The 12,806-nt window shown below is 40.5% G+C and overlaps 1 protein-coding gene across 2 annotated transcripts; it reads right to left on the bottom strand.

Annotated features, from left to right (window-relative positions):
* Window positions 1–5,055: 5,055 nt before the first annotated feature.
* LOC147604834 (cytochrome P450 704B1-like) lies at window positions 5,056–10,396 on the bottom strand. 2 transcript variants are annotated; one of them, XM_086795055.1, is made up of 7 exons: window positions 10,255–10,396; window positions 7,656–8,039; window positions 7,361–7,576; window positions 6,981–7,271; window positions 6,391–6,795; window positions 6,012–6,212; window positions 5,056–5,792 (listed from the first exon to the last, which is right to left on the bottom strand). In XM_086795055.1, the coding sequence occupies exons 2-7, from the start codon at window positions 7,950–7,952 to the stop codon at window positions 5,616–5,618; spliced, it is 1,587 nt and encodes a 528-aa protein (XP_086651181.1). In that variant the 5' UTR covers window positions 7,953–8,039; window positions 10,255–10,396; the 3' UTR covers window positions 5,056–5,615. The 2 variants fall into 2 exon arrangements, with proteins under 2 accessions (XP_086651181.1, XP_086651182.1); XM_086795056.1 differs by lacking the exon at window positions 10,255–10,396 and adding an exon at window positions 9,333–9,700.
* Window positions 10,397–12,806: the final 2,410 nt, after the last annotated feature.

Genomic DNA, 12,806 nt, shown 5'->3' with positions numbered 1-12,806 from the left:
CCCAAAAAAAAAAAACTTTGTTCTTTGATAGTTGAGATGTGCTTATCAACTAATACTCATGATAGAGAAAGTTTCCTTCTCCCATTAATAATGTGACAAAAGGCCTATAGTACTTGCCTTTAAAAGTTTTAAAAGTTGACGGTGGTTCGGGAAATGCTAGGTTTAGCTTAGCCTAGAACTTGAAAAGGCCTTCATGAGAGAAGGAAAAATACCTCTCAAATCTATAAAGTTTTATCCACAAATCAAAGTGTAAAAAAAATGCTTGCTCAAAATTATAATTTCCTCTTCAATGTATAGTGAGGAGGAGTAACATAAAGCGGCTCGCGGCGGTAAAAACAGTTTCCGGAACACCACCTTAAAGAGACCTCTGTAGCACCACCTTAGGGGGGTTGATGTGGATCCATGATTGCATGTTGACTATATGGCATATCTATGATGATTTGTGGTGGGGTATAGAAGTTGCTTTTAAAGTAGAAGACATGATGATGTAAGTTGGGTTGGAGGCATATAAATTTATTTTTTTTATTTTTTTTAAAAAAGAGATGCAATAAATGTGAAACAGATAGAGCTCGGGGTGCCAACGGGTTCCAAATGACGTGTGCGATGGCGCGTGAAGGGGGGCGTCCAGGAGTTTGTGTGTGATCAGGATTCACGAGGTTTTGACGGGCCCCGCTGGACGCACATCAATGTGGTAGGCGACCAAACTCGGGAGCAAGTGGTGGCGGCCCTCGCAACCAGACGGCAAAACAGTAAACAGAGGAGACAAAAGGTGCGCCCACATGAACCCCCCCCCCATGTGTGCTGCTGTTATTGCTTGTGGCGAGTGCAACGTGGCTACCATCTACGGGTGGGCATCAATTAAGCACATTCACACATCGCCTCCATCACCTTGACGGCTGACTTCGCCACCTCAGCTGTGTCGCTCTTAGATTTCCGCCACCGTGGCATTTGTATATTTATTTATCGGAAATTACATCAGCCCATTACACCATAATCCGATATCAATAATTAAACACCCTCGAAGTGGAACATGCGTCAATTTCTCATATCAATGCCTTTGTGGGAAGACCGGGAAACATGCTTTCGTATACAATTTACATTGCCTTAACATGCCTTGGAACGGACATTTAAAGCGTTAGTACTTTCTATTTTAAATGATATGTATTAAAAAGTGATCTTTAATATATTTAGGGACTTAAAATGAAAAATCGATATATAGTGTTTTATGAAGCCTTTCTAAGTTTTTTTTTTGACATTGTGTACTTAAAAACCTCTACCTCTCTCTTTTCTCATTTTCATGCAGGCACATTCTCTTTTGTCATTTTCATTCAAGCACATTCTCTATTGTCATTTACATTCAAACACCTCTCTCTCTCTCTCTCTCTCTCTCTCTCTCTCACACACACACATATTTGGCTTTGTTTTGCATTGGGCACAATGAAGTATCGCTATCTCTTTCTATTGGGACGTTATCGATCTATTACAGGCTAGAGGCCTGTCACCTTTGAGTATAAAGAAAGAGGATATTGTACAATGATCTCATCATACCGGTCTTTGTTTCCCCCTCTCTCCCTCCCCCCCCCCCCCCCCAAATTTTTGCTCCACCTTTTCTTCTTATGATGTGAGAGCTAAGGGGGTAGTTTGATGCCGAGCATTGCAAGCCTTCATTGGGACGTTATCAATCTATTATAAGCTAGAGGCCTATCACCTTTGAGTATAAAGAAAGAGGATATTGTATAATGATCTCATCATATCGGTCTTTGTTTCCCCCTCTCCCTCTCCCCCCCAAAAAGGCTATTGTTTTTGCTCAGCCTTTTCTTCTTATGATGTGAGAGCTAAGGGGGTAGTTTGATGCCGAGCATTGCAAGCCTTCATGGAGCTACAAATCTCTTCCATATGATTTGTCTCCCATATTTTTTTGATTAAAGAACTACTCCACTCATTACATTCCACCCAACATGAGACTTGGGGTTTTTAGAAGGAAGAGAATGTACACACACACACGCGCGTGCGCACGCACGCACGCACACGCATACATATATGCAATATAAGATGGCATGTGGGGGGATAATAGAAATCATTACACTCCCAACTGACTACCCTTTGGATTTGAAATTCCAAACGACCCCTCAAATTTTAAGCCTTTGTAAACCAAATTCGAATCTGTTGTTCTCGAGGTTTCTCTCTCTCTAGAAAGCATTACACATGTTGTTCTCAAATCTGTGTTTCTATAACTTTAGATTTAAGCTTCACCATGGGTTTAGAAGTTCCTATTCTACTTAAATTGGAAATTTTTAAGGAGCTTCTTTTCTTTCTCCCATCAATTTAAAGAAAGATTTTCTAATTATGTTAAAGTGCATACATACATACATACATACATACATACATACATACATACATACATACATATATATATATATATATATATATATATATATATATATATATACATATACATATATACATATATGCAATCTAAGATGACATGTGGGGGGATAATGGAAATCATTACACTCCCAAGTGACTACCCTTTGGATTTGAAATTCCAAAAATGATCCCTCAAATTTTAAGCTTTGCAAACCAAATTCGAATCTGATGTTCTCGAGGTTTCTCTCTCTCTAGAAAGCATTACACCAATTGTTCTCGAATCTATGTTTCTATGACTTTAGATTTAAGCTTCACCATGGGTTCAGAAGTTCCTATTCTACTTAAATTAGAAATTTTTAAAGAAAGATTTTCTAATTATGCTAAAGTGAATGCATATTTTTCGATCCCTGCTCTAGAGAGAGAGAGAGAGAGAGAGAGAGAGAGAGAGATCATAGAAGTGGACAAACCATTATCCATATTCGGGCCAGTGCAAACATTAATAAATTAGCGTGCCAATTAATTAATGTGGACCTAAGGTTTTAATTAATCACCAGACGCAGCCCTGACGAGTGCTAATTAATTAATGTGGCCCTAAGGTTTTAATTAATCAACGAACGCAGCACAAAAAAGGGCTGGCCATTCGTTGCCCGTTCTCTCTCTCTCTCTCTCTCTCTCTCTCTCTCTCTCGCGGCTTAGCCGCCCCACCATCAAAATGGCCCTCATCAATAAGCTTATAAAGCTTTCATCGACGCATCCCGAAAAGAAAGCTCGAGAATGCTCGAGAAGCGTCAAAAAAGAAAATTTTAACTCGCACATCCACCCACAACTTCCCACGTTAAGGTTGCTACAAAATTTTAAACTAAGGTAAAACTAATTAATAATGTGTCTATAAAATTTTGGTCCCATTTTGAAGCAAAGGAAGAGATATAAGTTAACTTTGTTGCTAGATAGAGAAAGGATGGATAACACAGAATCCAAATTAAAGTGTAAAGAGTCTCGTCTCACCAAAGTTACCAAGGCTACCATGAATAGAAAAACAATTTTTGAAATTGAGTCCCACATCAATTTGAGGAATGAGAATGTCTTCAACTTCCTAAAGGCGATGAAATAAATGAAGCTCATAACTTTTAAAAAAAACAAGAAGATTCACAAACGACAATTCAACACCCTCCCTCATTGGTAATCGCCTTGGTCTTCTCTTATACCCCTCATTTTAAGAGGGGCTAGTAAGGGTAGGATGTTTTTTAGAAACCTCATATACCCCTATTTGAGGTTTTAAACCTTGGCAATAGGGGTAACTCAATTGTGCTACCCCAACTACCCCTCAATGGGATGAGGCTCTAAGGAAAGATGAATCTCTCAACTTTGTTAGGGCTAGAGAGAGAAAGGTAGAAGACAAAGACAAGATGGACTACATATGCCCACTATGAAATGTAGGGGACTAGGCCTTTAAATAATGATGTTTTTGTTTCTTCATTTGTGAATACTAAACTTCTATCGACAAAAAATGGAGAAGGGGCAAGATTGTCCTCGCTAGAAAAACCCCTATCAAAATGAGGATTTCTCAATCCAAATTGAAATTTTTACTTTAAAATTGGTAATCTATATTTTCAAGGTCAAGAAGTCATATTGGTGTTTCACTTTTTCTTTCAACTACTTCAAAAATCCCAGTTCATTTTATGCCTTAACTTTACTTCAACTGGTTAGAAGCGACAAGCAAGGGAAAAAGAAAGAAGGGGAGGAGGAGAGAGATTATAAAATCATTTTGTTTTTCAATGTTGTTTGGGATAATTTCTTAATTTTTTTTTTTAGAAAGGCTTGAAATTAATAGTAAATAGGTATTCTCGCTGTATACAACTCACACACACGTGTCACCACAGGTTGTACAAGGAGGCACATATTTAACATCTTTGGGAGAATTTCAAAATTGCTTACAAATGAGAAGAGTACCAAGAAGGGTATGCGGAACCCTCATGTAATAAAAATCGTTCAATTTTTAAAAAATAAAAATAAAAAGAAAAGAGTACCTTATTAAATGTGATGTAAATCCCAAGTTCCTGTGTCAAAAAAAAAACCGTCGTTTAGTATAATTTTCACGGCTGAAATTGAGAAAAACCAGTTATAATTTTGCCTAGCCTTGAATTTAAAGATTCAATTTTTTGAAGTTTTAGTTATTTAGAGTCAATTTTTTGAAGTTTTAGTCATAAAACCGATTAATCTATGCAAGTTTTCAATAAATACCGGTTGGCCTTGAAGGCAGGGTTCGGGAAAAGACGGGTTCCCTTTAGCCTAGAACTTGTTCAACTTCGAGAAAATCCTTCTCAAATTTTTATGAGAAGGAAATAAAACCCTTTCAAATTTTATAAGTTTTAGTTATATTTTCTAAGTTCACATAGAAAATACCATCTCAAAAATAGCAATTTCCTTCTCATTTAGTGGTGAAAAGGATTTAGTTCCTTTTCCCTAAAATTGTTTTCCCGAACCTTGCTTGAAGGTCATCCATTTTGACGTGTATTTGTTCCACCTCGATGTGCGAATTTAATCGCTGCTGTCATTAATTTCGCCGCGTTTCAAAATGAAAAACGAAATGTCGCTCGATTCGTACGTCAGTTGTTAAATCTTCTCGGCCAACATATTAAATTTTTTCCCTTTTTCTGTTTTTCAAAAAGGCGGAAAAAAAAACAATTCTTTTGAAATATATGCGGCGAGGCCATTTTTTATAAACCACCCGTTATTTTATATATCACCCATGTTTATGCTATTTATTACATATACCCGCCATGGGCTGTGATTGCTAGGAAACGCTTCTAAACTAACATTGACCATACTGTGCTGATTAACAACACTTATGTGCTGATTAGCAACACTACTTTGCTACTGCTTCAGGTATGCTTGGCCTTTGATAATGGCCCCTTTCATTATACCAAAGAGTATTAGCATCTCCTATGGTAATTAGAACACAAGAGAGATATCATTAGTTGAAACAACACACAGAAATCTGGCAAATCAAGCTAGCTCTCCTGATTTACACTCCTACTAGCCATGGAATCCTTCCCCAGCCACATCAACACCTCTGACGTCGCCGCACAACCCCTCTCTAACTGTAGCCCTTCTCTGCGTGTATGTACAGACCAGTAGTGGTTAACCTCTATGCTCTGGTAGTGAGATACATTATTCCCTACCTCTTGAAAAGAAGTTATGAACATCTGAAGAATCACAGGTGTGTACCATATACATGGGGCATGGTCTCACCTCAGAGAGACTACACTCTTGAGACCATGGGCCATGTATAAGACAACCATCATGCTATACTGGAGTGGGTGACCCTCAACCAGCTTGAAGGAGAAGAACTTCAATAGGAGAACCGTTGTCATCTTCATTTGAAGGTAGGCAGAATCCTTGCCTAGGCAAATTCTAGGCCCAGCCTGTAACAACATATAAGCTAATGATTGCCCCAACCATGCTTCTCTCTCTCTCTCTCTCTCTCTCTCTCTCTCTCTCTCTCACACAGACACACACACACAGTGTAATGCACCTCCTTGTCGTCTTAAGGATAGGCTTGGAGGACTCAGAAAACAATGTGCTTTTACCTTGTGCTCAATGTATGCACTTCTTACACATAAATAAATGGTTGTGTGCTTTACCTGGAATGCCGTGAGCTTGAAGGGAGATTGAGGTTGGAAAATCCCATCCTTGAGCCATCTTTCTGGCTTGAATTCATTGGCATCAGGGCCCCATAAAGATTCTAGCCTTCCCATGGCATATGGCGAGTAGCTGACAAAGTTTCCGGCTTTGATCTTGGTACCATTAGGAAATGTATCATCAGCCACAGCCATTTTTGACTCCTGACATGTAAGACAATGTCATTGTTTTAACTATCACCTTATATCGGTTCACAAAATCTAGATGATTAAGGACTAAAAACAATGGAAGCTAGGCAAAAACCATTGTAGGGTAGCCAGAAACCCACAATCAAAGAAAAATATTCATCACTTATGGAGGCTTAACCATAGGTTAACTTACAAGAGGAACAGCAGGGTAGAGACGCAAGGCCTCTGTGATTGCAGCATGCAAATAGTGCATCCGATTGAGAGCCTGGTAATTCAGTAACTGTGCAAACTCGTACATGTCACTTAGACTACAATTGTCAGGATTGTGAAGACCCTTGGCCATGGCACCATTGCAGTGAGAGTATCGATTTTCACCAGCTTCATTTAAGTCCTTTACAATACTATCAGCCTCCTTCACAATGTTGTCAACCACTTGGGGACTCTTGCACAACATGGAGAAAAGCCAAGAGAGAGTTAGGGCGGTGGTATCTCTTCCTGCAATAATGAAATTGATTACAATATCTCTGAGCTGCTTGTCAGTGTAAGGCATGCCGTCTTCGTTTGAGAGGGTCATGAAGCGAGAGAGGAGATCTTCCCTCTGCAATCAGAATGCACACAAGCAAGTCATGTCTATGGCAAAACCAAATTTGAAGTTGGACATGAACTTCTAAACAAGGTTAAATTGATGGACCACAATCAAAATGATGGAATGAATCCTCTTCTAACAAATGAAGGTGAAATTTAGATTGTCTGCGATGAGCAAAGACCAAACAGAGAGCAGACCTCTTCTCCGGCTTCGTGGGAGGCCTTCAATTCAATCCGGCGAGCGTTGATGACGTTGTAGATGAAACCGTCAACGGTCTTAACACACTGTCGTAGCTTCGCCTCCCCGCCCACATTGAGCGCCCGTTTAATTTTCCACGTAAAGTCCACGTAGCGTCTGATGATGAGCTTGTTGGAATCATCGAAGGCCTTTGCAAAGGGCAACTCCGGCAGCTCCCGCGACAAGCTCCCCAGATCAACCCCAAACCCAATCTTGCAGATGGAGTCCAGCGTGAGACGCATGAAGAGATCCTGCAATTGGGCGCAAGCACGTCAGCCTAGATTCGTCCTACGTGTCATTTCTCATTCTACGTGGCGTGCGCAGATTGGTTGTGTGATACCTGTAGATCAACAGCCTGCTTATCTTTCACAGCATTTAGTAGTACTCCCACCAGCTTTAGAGCTTGCGTTCGATAAGCGTGAGTGCTGTAGTCCCGTAGCTTGCCTGACGAGAACTCCAGAATCGCAACTTTCCGTTGCCGCAGCCACTTCTCTCCGTCGACGTTAAAAATTCCGTCGCCCAGCACGTCGACGAACCTGTCGTGTATGAGCTCGCCCTGCACACGTCAGGAAGAAGTGATTAATCAGCGTCAAGTTGGATCATTTGAAAGGTTCAACGTTGCTAGAAAAATTCACCTTGGGGTAGTTGCGGAAATTGGACTTGAGGATGTGCTCCACATTGGCAGGATCAGCGGTGAAGGTGTTGTTGATGGAGATCATGGGGACAGAGAAGGTAGTGGTGCGTTTGAAGTAGGCGAAAAGCCAGTCATGAAGAATATCGAAGTTACGGGCCTGCTCCAGAATGCACCCGATCAAAGGCCAAGACTTGGGACCCTTGTTCTGCCTTTGCAAAAGCCTGTGCAGGAAAATCCAGGAAGCCCCGAACAGGCAAAGGGGAAGCGCCCACGCTAAAGTCGGAAGTCCGGCCTCCATGGCGGCGGTGGCGGCTCCTCCTCTCCGGCCGTCCACAACGAAAGACCTGTTGGGTCTCTACGCAAAGAGCTAGGGAGCCTTCGCTGCCTGCATTCCAGCATCCAGAGAAGGTGAGAGAAACAATAGGAAGGAAGAGACTTACATAGCCAAGAAAACATTCAATGGCCACCCACTGCGCCCAGAGAAGAGCAGCTGGGGCGTAGTAACTGCAGCGTTGGTTCATCAACTGTTGTACTACACGCCAAATCAGGCGTTCCGATTTATTGTGGGAAAAAAGCTCCCGTTTACTCTAAAATAATTTGTAAATATTGTTGTAGGTTAACTTTTTATTTGTTCGTGTTACCCTAGATGTATGAAATGAAATGGTTTAATCTACTTTTGAAAAAAAGTCGGGAATATTCTTTGAAGCTACTAAGGTAAACGCTTTCGGAAAACACTAACATAGTTTGACGTTTTTTTAAGTCAACAAATATAGAGAAACTGTGAATCTATATCTACTGCTACCCAACCTCTCAGTTGCTACGGTATGTAAAAGACATTAAAAAAGTAATGGAAATCCGAATACAAAAGGTCAATAGAAAGAATTTTTTATCTTATTTTCTAGAAATCTAGGATTTCTTTTTTCTCCTCTAAGCTCTCCTTTTTTTTCTTTTTTTTGGGAACAACAGTTATATATATTAATATTAACAGCCCCTTTTTCTTCTTCTTAGGCGAAGCTCTCTTCATAGGCGGAGTTCCCACAAAGGCTGAAGCCTCCTACAGTTGGCCTTTCCGTGATGAATTGCATGAGAGTCTCAAGGTCATGGTTTCAAGCCCTCACTATGCAAACGGGGGCACGCATGTGTGTGCAAGCGGTGGCACGCATGGTTGTGTCGTGTTGTACTTTTAATTCAAAAAAAAATCCTCTAAGATGAACCTCTCCATTTGAAATCCTCCAAGATGCTCTTTATTTTAGTGCTTGTAGAGGTTCTTGAGAACTTCCCCTTAAGAGCATCCTCAAGTCCTCATGTGTAACTTCTTTGAAACCATGGGAAGGAATCTTGGATACTTCTCTTCCCAATCAAACCAGTTTGATTGAAATCATAGCTTCTATTTAAGCTATTATTTCAAATAAAATTAAGTATATTGTAGGGCCACCTTCAATTTTTGAATATAGGAATATTAGTTTTGAAGTTGTAAATACCTTACTCTTACAAGTGAAGGTGTTGTACAATTTAAACATTTCTTTTTGAAATATTATATATATATATATATATATATATATATATATATATATATATATTCCCTCGAGAAAACAAAACAGAACTTTTTTAACGATATTAAGCATATGTTTATTCACGTAACTGCTCTACGATTTAGGAGGAGAGATACCTTGATTACCTTGCTAGTATACAACCCCCCAACTGCCCCACCTTCCCTTCTCGCTATGTACTCTCTCTCTCCTAATCTGCTGCATGCTATACCCACCGCCTCCCGCCTTCCACCGTGCATCATAACATGCTCTTCAGTGGCAGAAAAACCCTTGTTGTTTCCTTCTCGCAACAAGCCCGTGGGGGACTGAGCACCGAGCCTTGTGTGTGTGAGCGACAGAGAGGAGGGGGCCCTTGTTGCCCAAAAAAAACTTCAGGTTGAAATAAGATCAATATATATTATAGCATAGCACAAATAGCATTAATTAAACAATAGTCTTAAAAAGAGCATTTATTTTTCTGGGTGCCTTATTTCACTACATGGTAAAAGCAGGTGGCATCCATGCATCTCTCTCTCTCTCTCTCTCTCTCTGTCGAATACATAAACACACACTCTCCCCCGTTCACACATACACTATTACACTCTCTCCCATTCCCTGTGGAAAGGATGCATCTAGGAGAGGTCTCCCTATCGAGAAAATAAAGGTGTCGGAGATGGCTCTCCACCCACACTGATCTAGGGCGCTCGAGTACACTCGCGCAATAAAAGTGGTAGATGCTCCCTTAGCTCTTAAGCATTTACTCCTGTTCTAACTATCTCCCGACGATGAAATCTTACTCCAAGCTCTTCTAGTACGCTAATTGACTTGTATTTGATTAAACTCCTACTCGTCTTCTTTCTCTCTGCGCCTTAAAACCTCATACGTGCCTAATCTTCTCCCTTCTCCTCACAATAAAAGCCCATGCTCTTTGCGCAATTATCTTGTGCATAAAGGCATCCTCTCTCAAAACTAATGGCCCTTATAAATGAAGTCCTGCTAATTAGAAGTTAGTACACAGCCTCGCATGCAATCGAGTCCAAGACGTTGGCTTGCCATTGCATGTTGTAATACCTGTGAGTGTGCGCGCGCGCGCTCTCTCTCTCTCTCTCTCTCTCCCTTTTGCTTGAAGGAAACTTCTATCTGATTAGTGTGCTCTCTGTGTTGGGCTGCGAGGGTGGTGGTGCTCGAATGAAGGGCTGCTGCAGGCTTTTATAGAATGCAGGAAAGCAGACGAGTCGTAGAGATGTTGGAGAAGAAAGATGGCAAGGGATTGTCACGAAAGTGGACAGCTAAACATCGTTGTAGAGGGAGGGTCGAGTAGGTAGTCGTATTAGGTCATCCCATATGATCGTATTAACTTAGATTTTGAGAGGCTAGAAGCGGATTGATGATGCCGTTCAGACAAGATTATATTTATATTATCTACCAAAATTATTTACCACCTTTTTATTTCGGGAGGTTCGTTTCACTCACATCAATTTATTTTTTGTTTTAATATTTGCAAGAGGTTCGTTTCATTTAATGATTGGTTACGAGAAAAGCTGAAAAGAAAATCTAAGGGACAACCAATTTATGGGCCTTTACACACTGCCTCGCGCTAGCCTAAACATATGTTTGCCTTACACACCGCCTGGTGCCCACCTAACGTCTGCCATCGTGGCCTCCACCTCTTGCCCCTGTTTTGCCCTTGCGTGGGCAGCCGAGCTTGGCTGCCCAAACTTGGGTGCACTTATCTCCAGCGAATCGCTCTCTAGTTGGTTGACCATGCTGCATTCCTTCCCGTCATTCTGCAATGATAAATCCGCCGTGTTGCTTGGGGGCTGCTGGAGAAAAAACCTTAAATGTGATAGATGCAATTTAGCCCTTTTTTCCCTTTGTTTTATGTATCACTTTAGAAAAAACCTTAAATGTGATGGATGCAATTAGCCCTTTTTTTCCTACTAAAGCTGTATACTAAATGTGATCTTTACAAACAAATTAAATTCCTTAAAAATAAAGGTAAATGGAATGAAAAATACTTAACCAAACTTTTTTTGTTCAAAAAAATCGAAAATACGTTTCTTAAATAAGGGCTAAGCAAATGCATAACCGACGTTCTCCAATTTCACTTCTAAAAGCAAGCTAGACATGAATTTGTCACATTAAAAGAGTTTCTTTATTTAGAGTCGAACGGAAGCCTATATGAGCACGACAACCTATAGACACAAGCACAGTAGAGCTTTCCACACGGTTGGAAATAAGTACGTCCGTGGAGGTTTTCACACGCTTCGGAATTGGACGGGTTATCCGACACAAATTTAAGCACAGTACGTGCTTAGAGGTTTCCACACGGTTGGAAATAAGTCCGTGCGTAGAGGTTTTCACATGGTTCGGAATGGACGGGTTATCTATCAGACACAAATTTTCAACACTCGACGTGACCACATGGCCTAATATGGCACCAATAAATCTTTTCCCCTCAAGCTTTTATTAATTAATGTCCATATTCAAACTATTTCACATCATGGAGTCAACTAGCCCATTGAAAAAGAGTAATGAAAGATTTGCACAAAAGCTCCAAGTGGGGACATTTGACCCTCAGTGTGAACCGACACATGAGGTTGGACTTGGGTGATCAACTACCACCAACCAACCTTGAAAGCTACAAAACCTTCCCCCTCTGTGACGGGTGTCATGCCCAAGCCTCAAATCTGAAGCCTTCGGAGCCCTTTTTGAGGCATTTTACCCTTCAGATAAAGGGACATAAAATTTTACTCTTCAAAAGAAAATCTCTATTTTGAAAAATCCTTCAGTGTGCCCTTCTTTGACAGAAGGAAAGAAACCTTGCCTAATATTTTAAACCCTTCAAATGAAAAAATAGGGGCACCTTTCAAATTTGAGGCGAGGCATGCCCATTTTTGAGTATTTAGGCCATAAAATACTTGCAAAAATTTAAAATGCTCGTCAAGAATTACACCAAAATACAAAATAGCTTGCTACAATTCACCAAACCGTCAATTTTCAAGGGCAAGTGTGCACGTCAAAAATGAAGCATGGTGTGAATAGTTGAAACTTGAGAAAATAGATTTTTGTAAAGTGACTTAGTGATGTTACTTCTTGGAAGGGTTTACCAAAGTGGGACATGCATGGGGTGAAATTGGTGCTATCTTATCAAGAAAAAAGAGGCCAAAATGGAACTTTTAGGCCGATGATGTCCACATTTGAAGAGGAAAAGTATGGTGCGCTAATGTTACCAACCCAAAAAAGAGGCCTAACATTGAACTTTTTAAGCCATAGAGACACGTTGAGTCTACGTTAAAAGAGGCCAAATAATTAATGGGTTTTGAACCGTCAAAACATTGGAGGCCACAGCGATCAAAATCAATCCTTGCTTATAGGCCTTCCTTTCTTTGATGCAACTCACAGACAATTAATCAACTCTCGAATTATTGAGAGAGAATTAATGCGAGAGAGAGATTGCAACTCCTCCACATCAGCTAGTTGCCGCTATTTTTCTTTTGTTTATCGAAATGCCAGAATTTTAATCTCTATTATTTATTCACACGTCCCTTTCGTCCGGTCCCATGCTTCTAGACTTATGACCATCGTTGTCCCCAGAGACCATGGGGCCATCTCTTTCTCTT

This window comes from Cibotium barometz, chromosome 61, assembly GCF_041138505.1.
Source record: "Cibotium barometz isolate CiBa-2024 chromosome 61, ASM4113850v1, whole genome shotgun sequence".
Lineage (NCBI taxonomy): Eukaryota > Viridiplantae > Streptophyta > Polypodiopsida > Cyatheales > Cibotiaceae > Cibotium > Cibotium barometz.
This window is presented reverse-complemented; position numbering and strand designations above follow the sequence as displayed.

Coding starts and splice junctions, on each gene's coding strand:
- LOC147604834 (XM_086795055.1), bottom strand. CDS start 7,952: ATGGAGGCCGGACTTCCGACTTTAGCGTGGGCGCTTCCCCTTTGCCTG. Junction 7,272..7,360: donor AGCAGGCTGTTGATCTACAG/GTATCACACAAC, acceptor GCCCAATTGCAG/GATCTCTTCATGCGTCTCAC. Junction 5,793..6,011: donor TCAAGCTCACGGCATTCCAG/GTAAAGCACACA, acceptor ATGTTGTTACAG/GCTGGGCCTAGAATTTGCCT.